The 25,259-nt window shown below is 36.8% G+C and overlaps 1 protein-coding gene across 7 annotated transcripts in view; it reads left to right on the top strand.

Moving 5' to 3' along the window:
* SYNJ1 (synaptojanin 1) overlaps positions 1–25,259 on the top strand; it is a 56,372-nt gene that overhangs the window by 28,265 nt on the left and 2,848 nt on the right. For 2 of the 7 annotated variants that reach the window (XM_065741774.1, XM_065741779.1), the window contains exons 14-32: positions 2,689–2,880; positions 3,037–3,121; positions 4,450–4,590; positions 5,179–5,371; positions 6,615–6,773; positions 7,613–7,769; positions 8,143–8,260; positions 8,372–8,587; positions 9,329–9,407; positions 10,277–10,439; positions 11,321–11,527; positions 11,916–12,044; positions 12,650–12,688; positions 17,845–17,892; positions 19,477–19,515; positions 19,610–19,680; positions 21,151–21,259; positions 22,019–22,239; positions 23,617–23,640. In XM_065741774.1, coding sequence (XP_065597846.1) covers positions 2,689–2,880; positions 3,037–3,121; positions 4,450–4,590; positions 5,179–5,371; positions 6,615–6,773; positions 7,613–7,769; positions 8,143–8,260; positions 8,372–8,587; positions 9,329–9,407; positions 10,277–10,439; positions 11,321–11,527; positions 11,916–12,044; positions 12,650–12,688; positions 17,845–17,892; positions 19,477–19,515; positions 19,610–19,680; positions 21,151–21,259; positions 22,019–22,239; positions 23,617–23,637 — 2,387 coding nt within the window. In that variant the 3' untranslated portion in view covers positions 23,638–23,640. The remainder of the gene's footprint in view (positions 1–2,688; positions 2,881–3,036; positions 3,122–4,449; positions 4,591–5,178; positions 5,372–6,614; positions 6,774–7,612; positions 7,770–8,142; positions 8,261–8,371; positions 8,588–9,328; positions 9,408–10,276; positions 10,440–11,320; positions 11,528–11,915; positions 12,045–12,649; positions 12,689–17,844; positions 17,893–19,476; positions 19,516–19,609; positions 19,681–21,150; positions 21,260–22,018; positions 22,240–23,616; positions 23,641–25,259) is intronic. The other 5 variants (XM_065741772.1, XM_065741776.1, XM_065741775.1 and 2 more) reach the window with 4 other exon arrangements.

The raw sequence follows: 25,259 nt of genomic DNA on the forward strand, positions 1-25,259 counted from the left end.
TTCATATACATCTGAAGTGTTTAAAGCTCTTTATAAATGACAAAGTCACTTTGCCATTTATAAAGTGACTGTCATATATGGCGTCACCATCTAGACTGTAGACTCACTAGGAATTATAAGTGTCTATATAAATATATATATATATAATCTTACTTTGGAATACATCTCAATCAAGATTGCATATTTTGAAAAATACCTGCAATAATTTGGACATTGCAGCAAAAGAGCTCAGTTGGATAGAATTTTAAATTAATATTCTTTCTGTGGAATTGATTTCCAAATGTGTTCCTGTTTAGTATGAAAAGCAGTTAAAACACTCTTGTTACAAAATAACATAGAATTTAATTTCTTGGGTTATTAATGTTGTAGAGTGTGATAGTGTTGTTTTTTTTTAAGGGTAAATGGTTAGAAATGGTGAAGGAAAATGACATGCAGGAGGTTAAGGAGCACTGAAACAACATTGGCTCATTCACTGTTCTGCAAAAAGGGGTGAAAATATCTTGGTTTTCCTTCTTTATTCTCATTTTGAATGAAGAGTCATTCTACAATTTAGACGTTTTTCTCATGTAACAGTATCAATTTCCTGTTTGCAATAAGCATGTTAGCAGGTTCCTGATGAAGTTATGTTCTGTTCTGGTATAATTTTTCACATTAGGAGCTCATTACAGTACCAGGAGTTAAGTAGGCAGTAATTTGATTTTGTGTGGTAAGAAATGTGAATTATTTGGAACAACTGTTCAAGTTCAAAGTTACTACTGAAAGAAAACTGAAGTGAGGAAAGTAGAAGTCCAAACTCAGTTTTTAAGTTTGCTGGGAACATAACAAAGACTAATCTATGCAGATCTTCAGAGCTTGTCTGTGGTACGTTTTGGGTTCCTTGGGTTCAGCTCACCCGTTGGGTGATTGGGATACTTGCATGCATTCTGGCTGCAGAATTTCTTGGGCTGGTTTCATTTCAGTTATCAGGTGCTGGGGTTGATTCTCTCTTTGACCTTCATTGTTTTTTCCAGCATTTGGTGGACTTCTTGACTTGACTGTTGCTTAGCATGTAGATACTTGTGGTTGTAACCTCAGTAGGTGGCTGTCCTCTGAAGGCATAAGGCGTATTGCTGACTTCTTATAGTTTTGTCGAATTAATTTTCCTGGACTAAAATAAGGAAATTAATGGGTGATGGCAAACGTGATCTGCTTGCATTACCCTCAGAGACACCAGTCAATTTGCTAGCTTTTATGTGCCCCACATGCAGACATATGATTCATTCAGCAGAGAAGTTCTTCACAAACACATTCTATTTTCTTCTCCTGATTCCAGTTCGTTATGGAACCACTATGGCCAGAGGATCCTTGGTTTTTGTCTTAACTGGGTAGCCAAAATTCTGGAGCAAATTGAAAGGTGGTAAATATAAAAGAATGACTAAAAATCTGACAAAAACACCACTGGCAAGTAATCCTGTTTTAGGGACTTGAGTGAAAATACTGTGCCTGCTAGATGGCTGTTTTGCCAGATACCACACAATGGAGGGAAGAATTCAATCTAATGAAGTTTACGTGATTCTTATAGACTCATAACCTTGACAGTCTTTTTAGTAGATAATTTTGCTTGAGTAAAGTACAGTGCAAGCCAGTAGTGTTGATATCTAATAAAATTTCTTTCCCACTTAAATTAGAGGAGGAAAAAAAAATAGAGACCTGTTTTTTTGCTTCAGGAAATAACTATTTATTATATATATATATATTTTTTTTTTTTACACAGCTTTCTGTGAAGGGGCTTTTCAAATCTCTGTAACTCCAGTGTCTAAGCATAAAATATATATATTTTTCTTCTCACTGTGCCCTTTACAAGTAGGTCACTACTCTTTTTCCCATGTGGCATGTAGAAACAAGGCCCAGAAAGGCTGAGGTAGCAGAGAAGTTAGTTTCAAGTCCTAGTCTACTTCCCTCATTAAAACAGAGCTTCAGGAATTCAACTTACCTAAACAGCTATTTGGATTTGTGATTTAAAAAGAACATATTTTGATAAGATAATTTACCTCATCTGTTTTAGGAAATAGATTTATATCAATCATTTTTTCATTTCAAGAAATTAATGTTTGTAAATTGTTGTATTGTTAAATTAGATTCTAATTTCATAAATGCAACATATGTATATGAGATAGATATCTGTGTTGGCATGTACTTAAAATCAATTTCCATAGGGAATCATAGGATAGAGAATGGTAGATATTTATGGTACATTAATATTTATATTGCTATATATAGAAATGTAAATATGTATTACTATATATAACATATGACTGTCTTTAAATTTTCATAGTAATATAAATACTATATAAAATGTATATAGTGATGTGTATTTCTATATATGCAGTGTGAGTATACGTGTATATATATATTACATAATACATAATTTTGAACAAACTGTTACCATCTTTCATTCAGTCAGTGTCCTACCCAGGCAAATAACATGTCTGCAAATGTACTTAACCTGGTGAAATGCTGAATCCATTTTGCTATCACAGTTTAATTTTCTGTATGCATATGCATGGATTTATTCCCTTTTATTTTTTTATTTTATTTTATTTTATTTTTTTAAGGAAAAGATCTCATTGCTAAGTTTTATGGGGGGGAAAAAAAGGAAAAAATAGGAAATCCTATATAACATTAACATATTTTCAAATGTTTTTGCAGCATCTGTAAAAGTGCTAAAGAGTATGTGTGAAAACTTTTATAAGTATGCAAAACCAAAAAAAGTTCGAGTCTGCATTGGGACGTGGAATGTCAATGGGGGGAAGCAGTTTCGAAGTATTGCCTTTAAAAATCAGACCCTCACTGACTGGCTTCTAGATGCACCAAGCATAGCTGGTATTCATGAATTCCAAGGTAGGACTTGTAATCTTGCTTTTTTATTTTTATTTTTAATTTTAATTGAAAACTGACTTTCTTAATTAGACCATGAACATGATAACAGAAATATGAGTCTTGGTTCTGAAGTTAACTGTAACCAACAGATAGCTTTTTTCAATATTTAAAATGCAGATCGAAGAAGCAAGCCTGTAGACATATTTGCCATTGGATTTGAAGAAATGGTGGAGTTGAATGCAGGAAACATTGTGAATGCAAGGTAGGTAATAAAATCTGCACAAAATTAGTTCTAGTGACCACCAGATTTAAGTATAATGCTATTTTTTTCCCCCTTAATTGTAATGGTTGGGATTATTCTATGTTATTTTTTGCCTGCACTCCAGTTCTGTCTGCTGTGTCTCTGCTGAGACTGCAGAATCATCTCAGCTTTCATGTGCCTACTTGAGATTACTCAAAACATAACGTCAAGGATCCAAACTGTCAGTACTTGGCTATAGTTTGGATTGCACTGAAAAAGTTCAGTAGCCCCAGAATTATCTGTATATTTTTTGTTAAACACATTGAAAGAGTGAAAGAGTTTATCTCTGATGCTGGTAGTGTTCCACAGACTCTGAGCATTCTTACTGCTGGGAGCAGTGAGTCCTGTGAAATCCCTTCCAAAAGCATGCGTTGTTGGTATACCTTTGTATACCGTCTGGCATCAAATTTTGGTCTATATAAAACGAGTGCATCCTCCTGTACCATCAGTTTTTGCTGTCGTTGAAAGCAAAAGTAACCTCTGAGTATAACCTGACCTATTGGTAGTTTGTTTTTAGCTCTATTGTTCTGTGTGTTGCATGCATAATGTTACTGTGGAGTTTGGATTGGTTTTTTTTTTGCCCCTGGTGAAGTGGAATATGAAAATATATTGTTGTCAGTTCTGGATGATAGCAGTGATGAAGTCTTCCTGTGTAATCCTAGGGTAATGTTCTCTTTGTCCACTGTTTTGTCCGACTGTGTTGCATGGTTTTCTGGTTTGTCAAGTTTTAACTAGTCAGGAAAAAAAACATCTGAAGCCTTTTGTACTGTTTGCCTTCGCAGAAGCTTTTGTCTTGGGGACAAAGTGACTGTTTCATCCACTCATTCACACTGAGTCTAGTTAGCAGTGCTTCCAGATCTGTTGTTTCATGTATATCCTATGCTTGCTCTGAGAACCATAGTCTTTAGGTCTTCAAGGAAGTTTCTTCCTGATCTAAGACAGCAGACAGCATGTTTTCCAAATTTAACTGAACTCTAGGCTGGGGAGCTCCCAAGAAAGAAGTTTACTCCTCTACTCTAGCTTCAGAACTATAGAAAAGAGTCATGGCTTCTAACATAGTCCGTGTTATTGTGAAAAGTGAGGCAACATCTGATGCGTTTGAAATTAAGATGTCAATACAACCTTCTAGGCTGCGACTCTGCCAGAAGGCACATTCACAGCTTGGCTTTGACCTACTTCCCCAGTGTCTGGTTGAAGTTATTCTATGAAGGTGATTGAACTAGTTCAACACTCTCAATACCCACTTAATTTATTTATTTTAAAACTGGCTTTTCTAATCTCGCTGCTAGCACAACCAATCAGAAGCTCTGGGCTGCAGAACTGCAGAAGACCATATCAAGAGATTACAAGTATGTGCTGCTGGCTTCCGAGCAGTTAGTGGGCGTCTGCCTCTTTGTGTTCATCAGACCCCAGCATGCTCCCTTTATCAGGTCAGTGAATGCACAGCTGTGCCCAGGGCTGGGTCACCTGCAGGTTGTTGGGTATTGCAGACAGATGTACAAGTGTGCTAAGAAATATGTTGGGCTCCAAGAGAGCTGTTCCATCTTCTGGGGAACTAGCTGCTTAAATTCTTTTATTGTAGTTTTCAGGTGTCTTGTCAGTTGAGTAGAAGGCTTGAAAAGTTGAGGTTATATTGTTACCTGCTTGATAACTGATGACATTTCTTAGAAGGGTTCAGTGTCCTTACTGCTGAAAGAACAATGTGAAAATGTCATTTTGTCCAAGATAAGATCCTACTGTTATCCTTTAGTCCCTTTACAAAGTATCATTCAGGGATACAGTCCTCCTCAGGCAAATTTAGAGCTGTCCACCCAGAGAGTGGTGGGCATAGAACAGGCTGCCCAGGGCAGTGAGCACAGCCCCCAGCTGCTGGAGTTCAAGGAGCATCTGGACAAAGGGTTTCAATTTCAAACGGTGCTGTGTGGAGCACAGAGTTGGATTCAGTGATTCTTGTGGGTCCCTTCCAGCTTGGGATGTTCTATGATTTGAAGGTTTAATGTTTGTTTTAACTCTTTCAGGGACGTTGCTGTTGATACTGTAAAGACTGGCATGGGAGGAGCCACTGGTAATAAAGGTGCAGTAGCAATTCGGATGCTGTTTCATACATCCAGTCTTTGCTTTGTCTGCAGCCATTTTGCTGCAGGGCAATCACAAGTTAAAGAAAGAAATGAAGACTTTGTAGAAATAGCTCGCAAGCTCAGTTTTCCAATGGTAAGTAATAGTGTTCAAATTCCTTAACAAATGAGAAATTAAACCCCTTAAGCACCAGCAGTGTCATCCAGAAGTTTAGTTTATTTATCTCCCCTCCCCTGATGCCTTTGGGGAATTTCCAACTTTCCTTGGATTAGAGGTCTCAGAGATAAAATAAATTCCCCCAATTCTTTTTGAAATAGAAGATTAGAGAAAAATAGAGCTTTCCACAGCAGTGACTGATGGAAAAGATAGAGGACTGAGGGTTTAGCTAGGGAAGAGACCGTAGAGATTCCTGAGATGTTATAGAACTTTTGTAGGTACTAAAGTTTATCAGTTATGAGGAGAAAAGAAACAACTGTGGGAACGGCTCTATTTTCAGTACACAATTATGATATTTTTTGCTAGCTCATCTTAGTCTCTTTTTAAATTACTTTTGTCAAATTAGATCATGCCGTTCAGTAGTTTATACTCATAAAAGGTTATCAAATACCAAATGAACAGTAATTTCAACACTGCAATAAAATGCTTCCTTGAGAAAAAGTTGTCTTAAATTGCAATTGTTAGCTTCTGTGGTACTGTGCAGACAACTCACATCTGATTTTATTGATTTTTTTTTCCTAAATTTTTCACCATTGTTCTATTTTAACCTTTCTTGAGTGTGTTGTATTCTTAGTGCTTCCAGAAACAGTTTGTTAATGCTGTTGTTTTAATCTACTTAATTCGCTTTGATTTACTTAAGAGCACTGAAAAAATCAAAACAAAGTAATAATTTTCACTTAAGCCCTAGGCCTTCTTAAAACTGAAAGAACTCTTCTGTCTGTCCCTAGCCTCAAAAATTGTATGTAACTTAATTGAAGATTTTTCAGTCTGAATAATAAAGCCTTCAGCTTGCAGTTTATGCCAGGATATTCTGCCAGAAGATCGCAGGGTAGTATTTGTGACACAGATAGCAGTCATCATCTTAGAGCAAACTTGCAAAACTGGAGCAGAATGATGAAGAATGTATGGGATCCAATTCAGATGATTCATAGAAGGGGTTATAGCTCCTTCCATATTGTGCATGTGTGAATACCATGCCCTTGGCTATGTGGTTCTAACCATATGAATGCTAAATACTAACTTTTGTCCTAATGAGATAGAAATAATAAATACTTTGATTAAAAAACAAAACAAAACCCTCCTAAACTGAACTATACCTGAAACTAGTCAGCTTCTGTCACTTTGCTGTTTTTTATTTTCAGCATGTGCTTTTCTTTTACAGGGAAGGATGCTTTTTTCCCATGACTACATCTTTTGGTGTGGTGACTTTAATTATAGAATAGATATTCCTAATGAGGAGGTTAAGGAACTAATCCGACAACAGAATTGGGATTCCCTTATAGCAGGAGACCAGCTTATCAATCAGAAAAATTCTGGACAGGTATCTTAAATATATTATGGCATTCGAGAATACTAGCAAAGTACTCTAACCTGTTTTTTTATATAGACTTGGCTATAAGATCCAAGTTAGGTTTGTATCTTACAGATCTCTGATGTCAAGTCAAGTGCTAGTGCAAGAATAGATGGTAGGTTGGACCTGATTCAGTTAAGATTCTTAGCTTATGTTTAATCTGAACACTGCAGCAGCGAGCAAATCTTCTGGCCTTCTCACATCTTGTGTTGGCCAGGTTTATCTGTTAATGTTGGGCAGGTAACTGGGAGAAATGGTGATAGTATTTCTTTACACTCTTCACATCATGTCAGATGTATTGATAAAAAAGTCTATTGGGGCTTTTTTTTGTTCATTTGTTTTGTGATTCCTATTAATTTAAACGAGGCACTTTCCTTTCTGGATATGCTACGTGTGTTCAGAAAGGTACATAAAATAATAACCCTCAGTTCCCAACTTTGCTGACAAATGAGCAACTACTCAGTTAATAAAAGTGCTGCAGACAGAGTCTTGATGGCTTCAAGTTCTGCATGATGCTGGGGGAGCAGTAGGTTGCTGAGGAGTCTGGGTTTCACGACGTAATTGTTGACATGCTTCTGGTTAGTGATGATCTGTCTGGGTTGCTGTTTAGTCATAGTGGAAGGTGTAGAATGCTCTCAGTAAATAAAATTTGGAAGAAGATTCATATTATCAAATGCCTTTTTTTGTGTGTGTGGAGATGTCTATACAGGTTTTCTTTTTTCAAAAAAGAGAATTCTGATTAGTTTCAAGCTGTTTCCCATCTGCTTCTGTATTCTGGCATGACATAATTGTTGGATTTTTTTTAATAGATTTTCAGGGGATTTTTAGAGGGGAAAATAAATTTTGCTCCTACGTACAAATATGATCTGTTTTCTGATGACTATGACACCAGTGAAAAATGTCGCACGCCAGCGTGGACAGATCGTATTCTTTGGAGAAGAAGAAAATGGCCCTTTGACCGATCAGGTTTGAGTGCTTCCTTAAATGGTTTTTAACAGGTTCTGTAAGCCAGTTACAAGAACATTCAGTGACATTCACAGTGCCAGCAGTTCTGAGCTTGTCTCCCTGGCTTTGTTCCAGACAGAAAGCTTCTCACAGAATTTTTGATTAACAGGAGAGACACTGAACGGGTGAATAATGAAGCAGACAATAGTTACTGATATTTCACTTGTTCAGAACGAACTTGTTCTTTCTGTAAAATGCTTGGTTTTGGTCTAATTTCTCTTTAACCTTTTTTTTTGTTTGTTTTAACAAGTAGGTTTTTGATGTTTTCTTTTTTTATCATGTTCCTGCAATCATTGTATCTTTCCCCTTTTGTTTTCATTCCTATTGAATGTAGCTGAAGACCTGGATCTTCTGAATGCTAGTTTTCATGATAACAGCCAAGTCCCTTATACATGGAATCCTGGTACTTTGTTGCACTATGGAAGAGCAGAGCTGAAGACATCTGATCATAGGTTTCAGTTTTATTATACATTACTTCCTAATTACTGAAAATTTAATTTTAAGGCATTTCTTTTCTTTCTTTACAATCTTTTTTTCTGTTGTTTTCTTTCTTTTTCCCCAAGGCCTGTGGTGGCATTGATTGACATTGACATATTTGAAATAGAAGCAGAAGAGAGACAGAAAGTTTATAAGGAGGTGATAGCGACGCAGGGACCACCTGATGGCACAGTAATGGTCTCCATCAAAAGTTCTTCAGCAGAAGAAAACTACTTCGATGATAACTTGATTGATGACCTTCTTCAAAAATTCGCAAGCTATGGTGAAGTTATACTTATAAGGTTAATAAGGCTTTTTATTCTTCATCTCTATTCTTCTTCTTTGTTCCTTTCTGTTTCCTGAATTAAGTGTTTTAGTGGACTTCTAAGTTCTGATCCGCACCATTTTTAACATTCAGTTTTCAGTTTTAATATATTAGGAGTTGAAGATGAGTTTTACATAACTATAGGTATTTCAGTTTTCAGACTTAATTTTTTCTCATCTTTATTTTTGAGATAGAGCATCATACTTTGTTGGAAATCAGACATAAAATCCACTAATTGTACAATTTGAACAAATTTCTATTCTAAAATTAGGTCAGTAGTTTTTAAGGAACTGAATGTGAGAGAATCCCTGTGCATGTTGTTTTCGTTTTGCTGTTAATGGAACTAATTGACTTTTTCTAGAACCCTAAAAGCATGATCCCAAATGCACAGTTTGATCTGATGCCAGATACAAATACCTAACCTCTAGCCAAACAGTTTTGAATGTATAACTGTTGCTGCATAACCTTAAGAGGACAGTGATTTCTGTGTAATATTTATCAATTTCTTCTGCCTATTTTTCCCCTAAGGGTCCATTCACTTAAACTTATTAGCCTTTATACATATATATATATACATACACATGACATTTAAAAGCCAAAACCAAAAAGCCTTGACCATCAAGTGAATCATTGAAAAATCCTTTAAGACAAAGGATCATAAGTAGAATAAAATATTTTTACCTATCGTTTCCAAAGTATTTATCAATGGACTTTGCAGATTCGTGGCAGACAAGATGTGGGTAACGTTTTTGGAAGGAAGTTCTGCTTTGAATGTTATGAATTTGAATGGTACTGAGGTAATGTAAAAATTCCTAAACTTTCTTATACCAAGAGAAGTGTTTTTAAGAGATGTTTTGTTTTTGATTGCTTTTTATAAGATTTTTATGTTGTGCACTAGACTGTTGCATCTAGTGTTTCTACTTTTGAGAGCCTCATAGCATTTATACAGTCTTCCAAAAACCAACATAAGGAAGTAACAAAATTAATTTAATCATCAAAAAAATGATTTTTTTAATTGTATTTTTTTCTTTAATGATTTACATAGCACAGCTTTTACCCTGAATTTATAGCAGGAGCTAGCTCATCTAGCTCATCAACAACCCTTGTACTGCAGGGGCTCCTTTTCATGTATCAGTTTGCAGGACAATGGCTGTTTATCAATCTAATAGTGAATTTATTAATACAGTCTTTAGGCAATCTGTTTTCCTTTACAAAAAGTAACCTTTCTGTCAGAATTAAGAAACCAGAAGCTTTTCTATTAGCTGAAAAGAAAAAATCTCGATATACAAGTTGTCTGGTTTACTTTAGAAAAACATTAAGTAACTGCAATTAATCATAGAATCATAAAATCCTTAGAGTTGGAAGGGACCTCTGAAGGCCATCTCGTCCAGCTCCCCGGCAATGAACAGCGACACCACAGCTAGATCAGGTTGCCCAGGACCTCATGGTTTAAACAATAAAGATGCGCTTAATTAGAAAAATGAAGTGAAAGTGTTAATTATTTTTCTGTGATGTCACTGTAGTGGTTTGGTCCCATAAATTCTGATAACCTTACATGTGATATTTTTAGTAGTCTTTTTTTTTTCTTTTTTAATCTAGAGTGCCAAATTTTAATATCACTGTTTTTAACTTGTTTTGTTTTGTGTGTACCTTTATGACAATTCAGATACTAGGAAGAACTATAAACATAAGTTTAAAAAATCCAGACTGGATCAAAAGTTTAGAAGATGAAATGAATCTAGAGAAGATAAACATTGGGCTGCCTTCATCAACAAGCTCCACTTTGCTTTGTGAAGATGCTGAGGTTACTGCAGACTATGACATGGAAGGTTTGTTGGAACAAAATGCTGTTTCTGAAATGCTTGCAATTCTAACTAATCTAGTTAATTTAATACACATATCAGCACTACTTTAACAAACATATGCCTGGCAGTAAAAGGTAATCAAAGATCTTTTAATTTCCAATAATATCTTGCCAATTTACTGAGCATTGTCATTTCTGTTGGTAGTTTGCACTGTATGAGTAGGTTTTACTAATTTACTCACTCTTTTTTATCCTCTTCACTCGATCCTGTAGTGTCTCAGGGGTCACTTCATTCAGGCAGCTCTTATTTTTATGGAGACGCACTGTAAGCAGGAAATCCAAATTCACATTACAGAGCAATTAATTTTTTTTGGCCCTACAACAGATAGGACTAATAAGCTCCCATGCCAAGTATTGATATGCTTACCACTCCTGACAACCACCTGATGAACCTTTTAAAGCCAGGTAAATATCAAATGGATGAAGAAGCCTTCATTCTCTGTTGCACCTTGGAATAGGCTCATCTTTAGCATTCATTTGCTGATTTCCAGTTCCTTGCTTCTGTCTTTTTTTTTTTTGTCAGCATTTTTGTAATGGAATCCTTGAGCTGCCAAATATCACTGTTACATCCCTCACACCTCTGCAGTTTGCTTTTCTTCTCTTGCATGTTTTTTATCTATGTACTTTCTCACAGTTTTTCCACTAAACGTATGCCAAAGGCACTTTGCCTGGTGATACTTCTTGTGGTATTGCATTCTTTGAGCAAATTTCTTGGAAAAACGCAAGGGCTTTTTGCAGAAAATCCCACATCCAGAGTCAGTTGATAATTTTCCCACTTTTGAAAATAAATAATTATAGCTCCCTTTATTTGACATGCCTTTTCTTTTCTGGGTGGTGGTAATCTAGGTGACATTGATGACTATAGTGCTGAAGTAGAAGAGATCCTTCCTCAGCACCTGCAGCCAACCTCAAGCTCCGGCCTTGGCACCTCCCCAAGCTCCTCACCACGTTCCAGTCCTTGTCAGTCCCCTACGCTGTCAGATGGACCCCCACTCCCAGTGAGACCGAGTCGAGCCCCAGCCAAAACTCCTGGACCACCAGTTTCTGTGCACAGTGTGTATTATATTGCTCAACTTCCTCTATTGCTGTATGGTGAGGCAGAGAAATGGCCTAGTGGGAGAATACTTGCTTGTAGATTATTTTTAATAGCCCTCTTAAAGTAATAAAAAAGGCTATTCCTGTCATTGCATTTGTGAAAGCATTGTATATATATAACATATGATTTTCACATTGTGTTTGTGAAAGCATGTGAGACAAAAATCGGCTTGTTTTCACTGTTGCTTTAATTTTGTCCCCCTCTCTCCAATCCTCAGTGCTACTTCTGTATCACTGTTTTTACAAGTTCTGTGAACTGACCATCCTGTCTGTGGAGGAAAAGCTTAACTGTGATTAGAATAAGCAAGTGATCAATTTCTGCATTGTTTTCTGCCACGTTCTCCAGATGAAATCCAACTCGGTACCCAGCAGAAAGACGCTTCTCAGGCCTTGGAGCCCAAGCGCCCTCCACCACCCCGCCCTGTTGCTCCTCCTGCACGTCCCGCTCCCCCACAGAGGCCACCTCCACCATCAGGTAATGTGGTGACACAGTATCAGGAGATTGGAAACATTTTGTTTTGGCCCTGTGAGATGAGCTTAGGAGTTCCAGACCCAAAGTGCACACGTTTTGGGGCTCAACACAACCCCACCAGAGCTTTTAAATAAAATATTTAATTGCATTTAGTAGCAAAATTATGATGTTGAAGTAACAGCATTTTTCAGCACCATTTAATTACTGTCTTATTTAATGAATAAGTTTATAATGCTTACAGACTGATTTCTACAGCTTTAAAACGTGGGCTTCCCATAGCATAGTGTAATGGACATTTTCACGTTTGTATAGCATCTTAATTTTTATACAAAAGATAAAGAATCTTGCACAATCACTGATTTATATTCCTTTAGTTTTGACATCAACTATATATGCGCTTTATCACGTCTGAGTTTTTAATACAGAATTCATCTGGATCATCTGCAAATGTATAAACAATTGAGCATTAAGAGAAACTGGATGTTCAGAACTGGATGTTCAGCATAGTTACTAACACACTGACCCTTGTCATTTTTCTCATTCTTTCTCTTCCCTCTTACACACTGATCTTTTTCATTATGCTGCATTCATTTATTAAATACTGTAAGGCGGCAGGAGTCCTGCACCTGCTAGAAAAGAATTTGGAGGTAATTCTTTTTAATTGTTTTCAAATATGACTGTATAGCAACATTTCAATGGTCTCTTGTGACTGTACATAATATTGATGTCCAAAGGCAGAAATGATATTGGCATTTTAAATTGATTCATTTTTCTTTCCCAGTGTTTGTACCCCCTGTTGAATTACGCTTGATTTTTTAGCGAAACAGTATTTCTCCAGAACTTGGTACGCTGTAGTCACATTAGCATTGTTCCATGCTTCCACCTTGTTCTTTGTCCGTGTGGCAGTATACCCAACTAACTTTTCAGTGAAAGCTGTCTTGCTGGTAGTTGTGAGAGGTTTTTCTTTTCCTTGCTGTTCATGAAAAGGCACACTATGAAATGGGTTGTGATGTTCTATTAATTGTTCAAACTGAACCTGCTGCCAGAGTCTGGCCAGATTTCCCTGGGATGATGAGCAGTTAGCAGAGAACTGTGAATCACTGAGCTGTATATGTTTCTAGGATGAATATTGACATCTGCATAGTTTATTTTTCTATTTCCAAGTATGTGAAACATACTCCTAAGCCTTTCCTAGACACAGGATACATCATCCTTCATAGTTCTCAGAACTAGGGTGTAATTCAGCAGTACAAATTCAGCAAAGGTATTTATGTAGTTACTTTAAAGGCACTCAAGAGCTACGAGTCTGCAAAGAAACAAAGTCCTGAAATCATTCTCCCTTAATTCCTTTCCTTTTAATAATGCTGAGGGCCTTATAAACTGTTTGGCTGGTTTTATTTTTTCCAGTTTGATCTGGTTTAGCACGTTGTAGCAACTCACCCATTCTCAGAGTGCTTCTTGAAACTAATGTTTGTCCCTTTTCATCTCTTGCCCTGTAGCTGAGCTGTCCTGCTTGGACTTAAGTCAGTTCTTTAGTACATGGGATACACTGAGTCTCTGGAATACTTTCTTAATGGCTGTTCAGGTGTTGCCACTCAGTTGGTAGGAAATAAGGTCTTTTGGTGAAAACAATTCTGAAAGAAGTAATCTGTTTCACAGAGTCTATAAATATGACTTATTCTATTGTGGGGCCAGAGATGTGCACAGCTCTTAGATTCAGTTAAGAATGGGGGGTTATTATGGCATAATATTCCAAATTAAAATGCTTAAGCTTTAGAAAACAGTATATGTATAACGCACAACATATGTGAGATTCAATTTGCTGTACTACTTCAGTCCTATATAGTTTTTTGTGCATCGATTGAAGCGTGTTTATCCAATTTCAGTGTCAATTGAAAGACTATCCTTCATTTTTTGCTCTTTCCCAACGTGGCTTTGCATAAAGAGTTATAGGTTGCATAAAACTTGCTCTTTATGGAATCATTTTTTTAAGAGTGTAAAATACATTTTTTTCATGTATTATTCTGACTTAAAGCTCATCCTACTTTTTCTGTCCTCTACATTTTCCACGCATGGGGTACATTTGTAAGGCATGATGCTTTGCTTTTCAGCAGTACCTGAGCTTAGTTCGGAGGAAGTCAGCACAGGACTGGAAGCAATGTAAATGTCATAGTGCTTGTGAAAATGGCATCCATTTCTCTTATCTAGAATGCAGGCTCCTAAACACTGTGAAAATACCTCTGCATACTGTAGAAGCGTCTGACATCTAGAGCACATGCAAAATGACATAGTTCATATCTTCGAAATGTCGTGCATTTAAAACATTAGGATTCTTTTCTCCATGTTCTAACTTTTTATTTCGAGGGCTTCACTCCCTTCAGTGCCCATCATGTTTCTTCTAACAGCTAAGTATGCACTCAAGGAGGGACTGCAGTTTGGGCATCTGAAGGTTTTTTAGAATTTGGTTATACTTCATATCATAAGGAATGCAGATTTCAAAAAATAATGGAAACAAAACTGCCTGTTGAATGTAGAGGTTTGCAAAGTGTAGATGTTTTGCCTGCTATTGTCATTTTGAGGATTCTATAAGCTCTCAATTGTTTATGGTTCAAAATTAAGATGCTGTACTGCATTATGATTCTTAGGGAATATTTGAAATGGGAGAGGCTGTTGCCAGTTACTTGAAGATAGTAACATGTTTTGCTTTTTTTCCTTTTAGGAGTAATACTCAAAGTTCTCCTGATTAATGCAGGAAAGGCTGACAGTTGTTTTTTTTTTAATCATTGGTTTAAACTATTAAAATGAGGTTAAGACGGAGAAAATGCACAATATCTTCAGTATATGCAATCATTTGAGTAATGTGTGTTACCTCTTCACTGTGATTATCCTCTAAATAAAGATTATAAACCTAGAAAATATAGCAGCAAAATTGATATGCAAAGAAATGCAAATCTGCTAAGATGTGAAAGCAAATGCACCCAAGCAGCAAGTACTGGTTAGTGTATGTTGACATTTACAGTCACGTGTTAAATTTAACCTTTCAAGAACCATTCAATATCTTTATTTTCCCTCTGTCACTTAAAAAAAAAAACAACAAAAAAAACCAGACCTAAGGTTGAGTACATTAAAACATGGGACATTGCAGTTGTTTTGAAGAAGGTGTATTTTTTATTGCTTAAAAAAAAAGAGCTTTCCTTCTTCCCCTACTGAAGAACTGTTCAGCAACAGAGGAAAAAAAATTAATGCTAGAGCATTCATTGCATTGTTCAGGTGTAAGCCTAGATTTCTCCGATATGCACGCTCAAGAGCTTAAAATGGTTGGAAGCAGCCTTAAAGATCACCTAGTTCCAACACTCTGCCATGGAGAGGGACATCTCCCACCAGCTCAGGCTGCTCAGGGCCCCATCCAACCTGACCTTGAGTGATTCCAGGGTTGGGGCACTACAGCTTCTCTGGGCAGCTGTGCCAGCGCATCACCGCCCTCTGAGGAAAGAATATGTTCATCAGAGATTTTTAACAGCATTTTATTTCTCCTTTATTACATACTTGAAAATAGTCGGTCACAAACGTGCATACTGCCAAAAAGCAATGGCACGAATGAGATGTTGTTGTGAAATGAGGAATGTTTTCCTCTGGCAGGATAAGGCTTATAAAAGTAAAGAGACATGGTTAGATGTCTTGAGCTGGCACTGTGCACTCCCACAACAGTGGAGTATAAGTCCATGATCACTTCCTTTGCCCTGCTGATCACGCTTTTGTTGATGCTGCCCAGGACTCAGTAGGCATGCTGGGCTCCAAGTGCAAGTTTCCTGCCCATGTTGACTTTTTCAGCCATTACCTCCAAGCCCTTCTCTTCAGCACTGCTCTCAATTCATTCTCTGCCTATCAGCCTGTATTTGTGCTTGGGACTGCCCTGACCCAGGTGCATATCTGTCTATATATACGTGCTCGTACATATTTACAGGCCCATGCATATAATTTAATGAAAGACAGGAGTTGTTTTATTTTCCATTAAGCTAATTCATAAATGTAATCTTTGCAATACATGCAGTTCTGTATAAAAGACGTCAGGGCATAAGTTACAGATTTATTTTTGGATAAATCAAACCCCTTTACTTAAAGCTCTGTTGTTAGACAACTGTGTGGTATATTTACCTGCAAAATACTATGCAAAGCTGCAATTAGAATTTTCAAGCTGTATGATACATCAGCATAGGAGCACTGATCTATGTGCTTATGGCCAGAGAGGTTCTCCCTATTCTTTCCCTTGAAAGGAGTTTATTAATCATCTTGCATAAAATGAGATTTACTTAACCAGACGATCCTGAAAATATCTGTTCAAAGTATGGGCTGAGGTGTCCATTTCCGTTCATACTGTGAAAGGAACAGTCAGGGTCAGAGGAGTATCTTGTACTCCTTGGGAATGCTCTCCACAGCCCTGTTTTTAATCCAGTTAGCAGGTAGATCTCTAATAGCCTACAGGTTACTGCAGTCTTTTCTTCCCCCGTCCACTCTTGGATAGCATATATATATATATATATATGAAAGCAATGAGGTGCTCTGATGTTTCCTCCTGTGTCACCCTACATTCTTCATTCATCTCTCTGCAGTGCCTTTTCTCTTTGAGAAGTTTGCTGTCGGAAACTTTTGCAATGGAAATCTAGGGTTAATTGGCAGAACCTGGAACTCACCCAGAATATATTATGTGCCAGTATTGAACATCTTGGAAACAGATGTTCATCAGAACCAGGTATTTGGCATCTCTGAAGATAGTCACATACCAGCTTCATCTGTAACCTTTAATCTTCCTACTCTTGAGTGACACTTCAACCCATGTCTGAGAACACTCACAGCACTCTTCTAGATCATAAAGAGCTCCTGAGCAGATACCACATATTGGCACATGATTAGAAAAGCACATGAGACTGTGTCATTGCTCAGGCAAATGTTGCTTTTAAGGTAGTCATGTTGAACACTAGTTCCCTTTCCCTCGTCTATACTAAGGCCATTTGAGAGTTGCCAGATATTATTTTTACTTGTTCCCATATGCAAACCTTAAGGATTCCTCCTTTCATGCCATTTGTTGTTATCTGCGCCCTGCCCTGTTTTTGTCATATATTTACGGTCCCCACATAGGCGTGATCATGTTACAGAATCAAAATATTTCAGCATGATTTTCGTGACTGAAAATCTTTTCTCTCAGTGTGAACTTTAACATCTAACTGCAGATATTCTCTACGAGAGTTGATATGGCTTTCTGATGTACAGAGTGCTGCTTGGAAATAATGATATAATTCTGTACAATCAAGTACACTATATAACATGGGAACCTGATCTATTCCAATGATTTGCTCATTCAGATCTTGTCTTGTCAGAAATACATAGTATTCTCCCAAATTCTAGGAACCAAACCTAATGTGGCTGAGTATAAGTGACGCACATTTGCTTTCAAGTGTTGGAGCATAGATAATGTGTTTTGATTACGAAAAATTTCAAGAGTTACATTTAATATCATTCTGAATTTATAAAAGATTGTGGAGAGCGTATACTGAAGGAATTAAAATCTTTTTCATCTGTAGTGTAAAGTATTTCTAAACTTGTTCTTGTTGATCTCTAATGCCTATCAGTCTGGTTTCCCCATGCTGCTCCAAACAGTTCCTCTACAAGTACCTACAATCTAGCTAGGCTATTTTTAAATTACATAGAGCTGTCTTGGGGCAGCATCCTTTCTGTTTTTGTTTGTACTTTCTCAATCTACTGCTTTTCTTATGCAATGTACAGCTTCTCTTCTTTCTCTGAAAAGGTCTTGGAGCTCCTCCCAGTCCTGGGGTAGCTAAGAGAGAAGTAGAAGGTAACATAACTATTTTTGTTTTCTAGAAATGAACTTCTGTTTTAATACCTGAGTGATATTGTTCTTGTGATGATAAAGACAGTTTCATTAAGGCATTTATTATATTTCTTTTATTTGACATACTTTTCAGAAAGGTGAGTTGTTCGCCGCTGTCCAGTGGTGGTGTGAACTGTTGTAGAAGCAGTCTTCAATTACAAAAAATGAAATGAAAAATTAGACTGCACTACTCAAGAATACTTTCAAGGCAGACTCCTAAAGGAAGATGTAACTGACTGATACTGTACCTGAAACTAAACTGGGAATCTGGATTTTTTTCATAAAGAACTACATATTTATGTATTGTGACAGAAATTTCCATTCAGATAATTTAGCCTATAATTTAATTTATCTCTTTTTAAAGAGCTTAATATATCTATTTGAATTCTAGTAACTAAATGTATGTTACATACATTTATGATGAATATTTTTCTTGCTTTATTCTAGTTGGAGTATGTGCATATGGTTCTGAATGGGTCCTGTTTTAGCTTTGACAGCAGAGTTTGGGGTTTCTGCTCTTTGTAGTAAACATAGGTATGGCAGTGCAAGTCCTAATGTAGTCATAATCAGAATGTACACCAGTATGCCATAGTGAATTTTGGCTGTATTGCTGAAATCATTATATAGAGAGAGTAGTTTAGATTGGAAGGGACCTCTGGTGGTCATTTTAGTCCAACCCCATTCTCAAAGTAGGGTGAACTAAGCCAGATTATTCTGGGTACAAGTTGTATCTACTGAGAACTGGACCCAGGAACCCATTCTATCCGGTTCTAAGAAAGCAGGATTGCCTGCTAACTGGAAGATGATTTGATAAAGTGTCTTATGTACCACAGTGTGTTCCTTCCAGTTACAGTGACTGACATGATGATTTTACCTTCCTGGGAAGTAGGCAACAGAAACACAAGCCAGAATCCTAAAACTCTTGGCCCATTAGAAATCGTGCACTTATCTGAGGTAAAGGTAACTTTTCCATATCTTGCACTTCACAACTTGAATGCTGCATACAAGGCAGTCATGAGCATCAGCACGCAAATGTTGAGGTTGGTGCTGTGATACATTTATCCTATAAGCAAAGAGAGTAAGTTCAGGAAATTTGGTGTAGACCCTTTAGATTGTTGAATCATGTTTAATTATAGATGTACACTTCTAATCTCCTGATTTTTTGAATCAGCATGTTACAGAAGTTCTCTTTGTTTTAAAGACTGCTGTTAGAATATCTACAGGATATACTACAAAGAAAACAACCGCTCCTAGCGAGGTGCAGAACACAGGGTACCTGTACAAGTCGACATCTTTAGCTTGCAACAATCAGGAGGTGATTTGACTTAATTTGCAATTAAAGGGTCAAATTACTTCACAGATACAGTCTGGGGTAAGAGTGCGCTGGGGTAACAGTTTAGCTGATTGGTAGACTCTAATCTGTAATAACTCAAATGACTAATGTCTCTTTGCTCCTGTTTCCATTAGTGATAATGTACCATTACTGTATAATACCTGTTTGTATCTTATCTAACAAAGGTAATGTGATTTTTTTTCCATGCTTCAAAGCACAAAAAAGTCCCGGAACACAAAGAAAAGATAACTTAGGTAATACAGACACATGCTTTGTACTAATTATAATACAGAAATAAGTTGATTTTGAAATTTGTTCTAAGTCAGCCGTTTCTAATATCTGTTCCAGCTCGTAGTCAGCCTCCACCTTCAACTGGATTTTCAAGTGCAGGAACTGCTGGATATGCTGCTGCTCGACCGGTACGCCTTTTTTTATTCAAAATCATTTTCTTTCTGCATTTCTACAGTTTATTACGTTGGTGGTGTCTTCCTAAGTTATAACAGATGCAAGATCAAAAGACATCTAAGAGACTTGACCCTTTTTCAGATTTCTGAGCTGAAATGACATCCTTTTCACAGGTTGTATTTTGGGCAGCATTTCCTTCCACAGCTTTCAGGACCAGGGACAGTAACCACTGCGAGCTCATTTCCCTCCAAGTGGTTCCTTAGGCTTAGTTTCAATTTGTTTTGGTGCATAACTTTTGGTTTGCATTTTGGAATTTAATCCATCTGCTCTGCCTACTTTCTAAACATTAAAAGAAAAAATAAAGCCTGGTGGCATGTTTCTTGGCAGTGAAAGAGAAGTCAGGTGTTTCCAAGGTTGTGTGGCATGAAGCATGAGATAGTTGTTAAATGGATTCAGCCAAGCTTAATGAATCAGACATTAGAAAAAGCTTTGGAAGTACAGTACATCTGTACATCTAGTAGAAGTAGCGTCAAGTACAGTACTTATTTTCAAGTGGTGAAGTTTGTTTGTATATTATTTGATCCTGTTTGTGTAAAGAATTGCGGACTAGCTCTGAAAACCATTTTCAGAGCATGCATTGTTATTCACTTCCTGTGGGAATATATGACGCATACAAAATCCTAGAGGGAACAAATCTTAAATTATCTTGTTCCACGATAATTTACATTTGGCTTTCAGGTGTTTGCAACTCATTCAGCTTCAGTTGTGATCTACAGTACTTTCCTATTTCTATTTAAAGACACACGTAGGTTCTTCTACTTTGTTTTGTGAGAGTAATTTTATTCCTGGCATATAAGCTTCTTTGGGAAGACTCCAGCCTTCAGCTGATGCAAAATGTATGTTTTGGTAATCCTACTTGCTGGGGAACAAGTGTAATTTCTTTCAAATTAGCAAACTTACCTTTGTTAAAAGAAATAACCACAGCCTCTTATCCATATCTTGGATGTTCTATAAACAGACCTGGCTGTAGCTGCTGTTTGCAAATAGCAGGCTATAGTTACAACCTAAACAGTGGAGAGTATCTACAGCCTGTGTTGACAGAGTGTGCTTAATCAATGTATACTTAAAAAATAAGGTACTTATAAAATAAGGTTCATGTTTTGTTTTGTTTTTTGTTAAAATATTTCACAGTCTGAGGTCAAATTCAGTTACTAATTGTGACAAAATAGTAAGTGTTTTTAATGTTACGCTGGTACCTATTATATAAAGTAGAAGACTGTTGTAAAAATCCTTTGCTTTGACTTGGATGCTTTTAATATTTTGAGAATCTATTCTCTGCTTGTATATATGCATGAACAAATAACTCAACAACTGTTGCCAAAGAACTTATTTTTCACAACCCTTAATTATCTCTAGTCAATTAGCAGTAGATGATTACAGAACTGAAGTTGAACTTAAAATCCTTTCTCTTTACCCATCATTAGACTATTCCACCTCGAGCTGGAGTTATTAGTGCACCACAAAGCCATGTCCGCCCCTCGGGTGGAAGACCAACACCTGAACCTCAAGCCAAGCCAGCTGAACCACCAAGGGGTAAGTTTTATTTCTTCCAAAGTATATATATACATATTTAGAAGTTAACTCTAAATGTCAGTGTTTGATCAGGAGGTACTGTCTCTGGTTTAACATTTTGCTGCCTTTGTATTTCACAGATTTCCTCAGTTTTTACTACAAATGAAGGTTTTCAAATGCAGTAACATCTGAGAGTTTCTGTTAGTGCTGATCATCAACCAGTATTGTAAAACTGTACCAGATAGTAGGCAGCACTGGGGGAAATCTGGGCACACAAGTTTCATTCCAACAAGAGAAACTCTTCAAGCAGATCACTGTGTTCTGGTCTAGGTTTCTCAGCCTTTCTGATCAGAGGTGTTTTATCAGGGATCATTCCCTGCAGTGATTGCTTCGTAATCATATTTTTGGAATAGGAATTGTGTTTCACTCCCTAAATTGAAAGATAAAAGTTTTCTGTGTGTTTTCTTTTTCACTGTGCTAATGTCAAAATATGCACTTTATAACAGTGACATCAAAAATGTGTTTAAATATAACTGAGGTACATTTAGGAATGGCACATCTTTTGGCTCTGTTTCCTCTCTGGATTAATACGTTTTTTTCAAGGAGGTATGCTGGGCTTTTGACTTCTAATCTAGTATCTTCTAATACTTGCTTTTTCTTGCAGCCACTCTTTCTGCAGTTCTCTTTGGTGCTTCCACATCCACACATTCTCATTCATGACATTTTTGAAGTTTCTGTAACAATTCTTTACATTGAACAATACTGAAAATATACTTGCAGGCTCCCCATTGCTTCCAGAACCACTAAAGCCACAGGCTGCTCCTGCCCAGCCCGTGACTCAGCCACCACCTGCACTAAAGATGCAAGAGCCTTTGATACCAGTGGCATCACATCCACCTCAGACAAGTGCCCCACCAAGTCTGGAACCACCCCCACAACCACCTCCTCGTAGCCGATCAGCCCACACTTTGCCTTCTGAATCTGCTCCTTCGCAGCAGCAAGTAAGTTTGAAACAAAATATATATACATATTGTCTTTTCATTAAGTAAATTAACAGTTTGTACTGCATGCTGTGGATTTATGAGAAACTCAAAGAAAGAAAGAGAAAGGTCAAGAGATTGGATCCATAAATCAGCTTGTGGTTGAATAATACTTAATGGCTTTTGTATTGACTTGTAAATAACTTGAATACTAAACTTTTAACTTAGGGTTCTTAAGACAGATGTACTTCTTCACTTAAGGCCAGTGATATTCACTACTACAGCATCAGGTGCTAGGCCAGATAATCCCAACTTGTATCAAAGTCCGCATTCATTGTAGCTGTTAGTTTTGTGCCACCTTAACAGCAAGAGTACATTTGTTGTACATTTGTTTTTTTCTGCCAAGGTGTCATGTTTTTAGCCTACGCTCAGCTCTCTTCATCTGAAGTCCACTTTCAGAAAAGCTGTTTGGTAGTACCTATTTTGTACAGCAGTGCAGTGGCCTCCCCGAGATGATGACTTTGAATTCTATTAAACATTTTTAAATGATCTTCCTTTCTTTATGCTGAACCTCTCTCTTTACCTGTTAACTTTTTTTTATTTTGGAAACTTTGGCCAAAGGAGGAGGATGTTTTTGAATATAGAGGTACAGTATCAGGACTTGTGGAGTTTGCTAGAAAGCATGAAGTTTTGACAGCAGAGAATATATACATAGGCATAAGGTACTCGAGAATGTACCACTTCTTTGAACAGAGGCAGATAACATTGTGTTGTCTTTGAAAGCCTCTCACCTTCTAAATGTAGTTTTACCACTGAAAGTTTTGTGAAAGCAAGCTGTAATTCTTTCAGAATTACTAAGAAATTACTCTTATCTGTGCGTATACACAGCAATCAAAAGTATGCTTAAAAACAACAGGTTTTTAATGCTTTCTGTAAACAGAAGATTTGGGTTTTTCATAGAGTGGGAAGTCTTTATAGTTTTTTGGATTCAGAAGCTGTTACTACAGCTGGAAGATTGTATCAACACAGTTCCCAGAAGGACACTGTGGTGCTTTTTATATTAATGGGTGATTAGAATTAGACCATGCGTAGGCAAATTTTTATATAGTCAATTATCACAAACCAGCACAAATCAGCTGCACAACGAACATCCGTTTGGAAATAAAATTGGAATTGGCTCAGGCTGCTTTTATGAACTCTTAATGGTGAAACTTGTAAATATTACACTGAGATACAAACAGAATTTTAAAATTGTTGTTTTAAAATATTTTTATTTTAATTTCATATCACCAAAAAATGTTCTTGCTAAAACTAAGAATTTTTTAACATGAGATTGCTTTGTTACTTGGATTTTCTCCCTAATGTTCTTTCCTTTGATGTCTGTTTCTCTTTCACAAGCAGGAGCAACCATCAGGGTAACAGGTATCTGACTATTTACCAATATTGTATGTGGTCTCCATCTATTCAAGCAGAAAAGATGTATGAATCTGGCTTTCATACATCTGCAGTCTCATCCACATTAAAATCATCTGTCCACATTAATGGATTGACTGTCATGCCATAGTTTGCTTTTTCTTTTCATAATTCAGTGAAAATTGATAGTGTTAACTGTATTTACTAGAGGCATAGCAAACATTTTGCTTCATCATCTTTATTGAAACAATTAGATCTTCCATAAACTGTTTAGACTGAGTCTGCTGCTCACAGGAAATGAAACCAACAAGTAGGTGTTTTTCAAAGTAAAACACATTCGACATTTCTCAAAGAACAGTGATCTTACTATTAGCCATAGTAAAACAGATGCTTTTATACTTGGGATAATTTAAAAGCATCTGTTTCCAGAATTATTCAGACCAAATTTTGCCTACAATAAAGAGCAATTGGGATTCATCGTTTTCTTTGGGATTTTGTACTTTTTGATTACTTGGTGAATGAACGTAGGATTTAAGCAACTTGTGCCAAGCTGCATTTCATTTAGATTCATTCTGTGGTTCAGTGTTGTACATATTCTCCCTCTGTTACTTGATGTCTCTATTTTAGCGCTGTTTTCTGAAACACTGCCTCCTAATAAGATGAACGGTTCTGTTCATGGTTTGGTAATCTTAGGCTGCATCTGTTTTAGAAACTCTTTGGCTTATTAATAGCAGAGATGCATGCAACTAATGTTGCTCTGATAAAAACACAGAACTTCGATATTTTTGTAAGTGCAGAGAGTCTCTAAACTGAATCATCCAATTTTTTCTATAGCTGCTTAGTGAGTAGATGTGTGGAGAAGTGCTTCAAACCACTGGCAGAGTGCAGTAAAAACTTTTTTATTTTTAAGCCTGGGGTTAATACTGTATTTCAGTGGATAGCTTTAGCTAGCATCCTAGTTCAACAAAGCAGTAGTTAACAGTTTTCATGCTAAACATTTAAACTGTTTTGGTATATGAAAGTAAAGTGTTAAAATGACAGCGCTGTTTGGAACTCTCAGAAGTTATTCTAACAACCTTAATTGCTTTGCTTTAGCAAAAATAAGGAGGAACTCCAAACTTTGTTCTGTCCGTGTTGTGACTCAGACAAACTGTAGGTAGTAAATATTCTACCTTTTTGGACAGTTGGAACAAGGTATAATCATTACATTGTTGTTTGAAGAATATTTTGGTTTTAAAAGATAAGGAAGGTTCATGGAGAAAATTGTCTCCTCCATTTGGTCTTATTGTGAACAATGATAACGCACCATTTTAAAATCATAATGTGTTTTTTAAAGAAAGTCCCTCCCCCTCCTGCCAAAGATGGTGATTGTAGCTTCACATGTCAAGAAGTACTGGAGATGCCTACAAATGAGACATCTACATAGAGATGCCTAAAGCGCATACATTAATAGCACTAATTTTCATTGTGATGCTTAAATATTGCTTTTAACATCCATGTTAGAAACTCTCCAGCATTGAAAAATAGAGCTTTTTCTTTCACATCTGTGCTGGGTTATCACTTGTTTAGGATACAGCACAATTGCCCAGGCTTTGTGAAGAGTTTCTGATACAACATCCAGTCGAGCT

Source organism: Cyrtonyx montezumae, unplaced genomic scaffold (assembly GCF_038088225.1).
Source record: "Cyrtonyx montezumae isolate F1298 unplaced genomic scaffold, pur_monq_1.0 scaffold_3, whole genome shotgun sequence".
Classification (NCBI taxonomy): domain Eukaryota; kingdom Metazoa; phylum Chordata; class Aves; order Galliformes; family Odontophoridae; genus Cyrtonyx; species Cyrtonyx montezumae.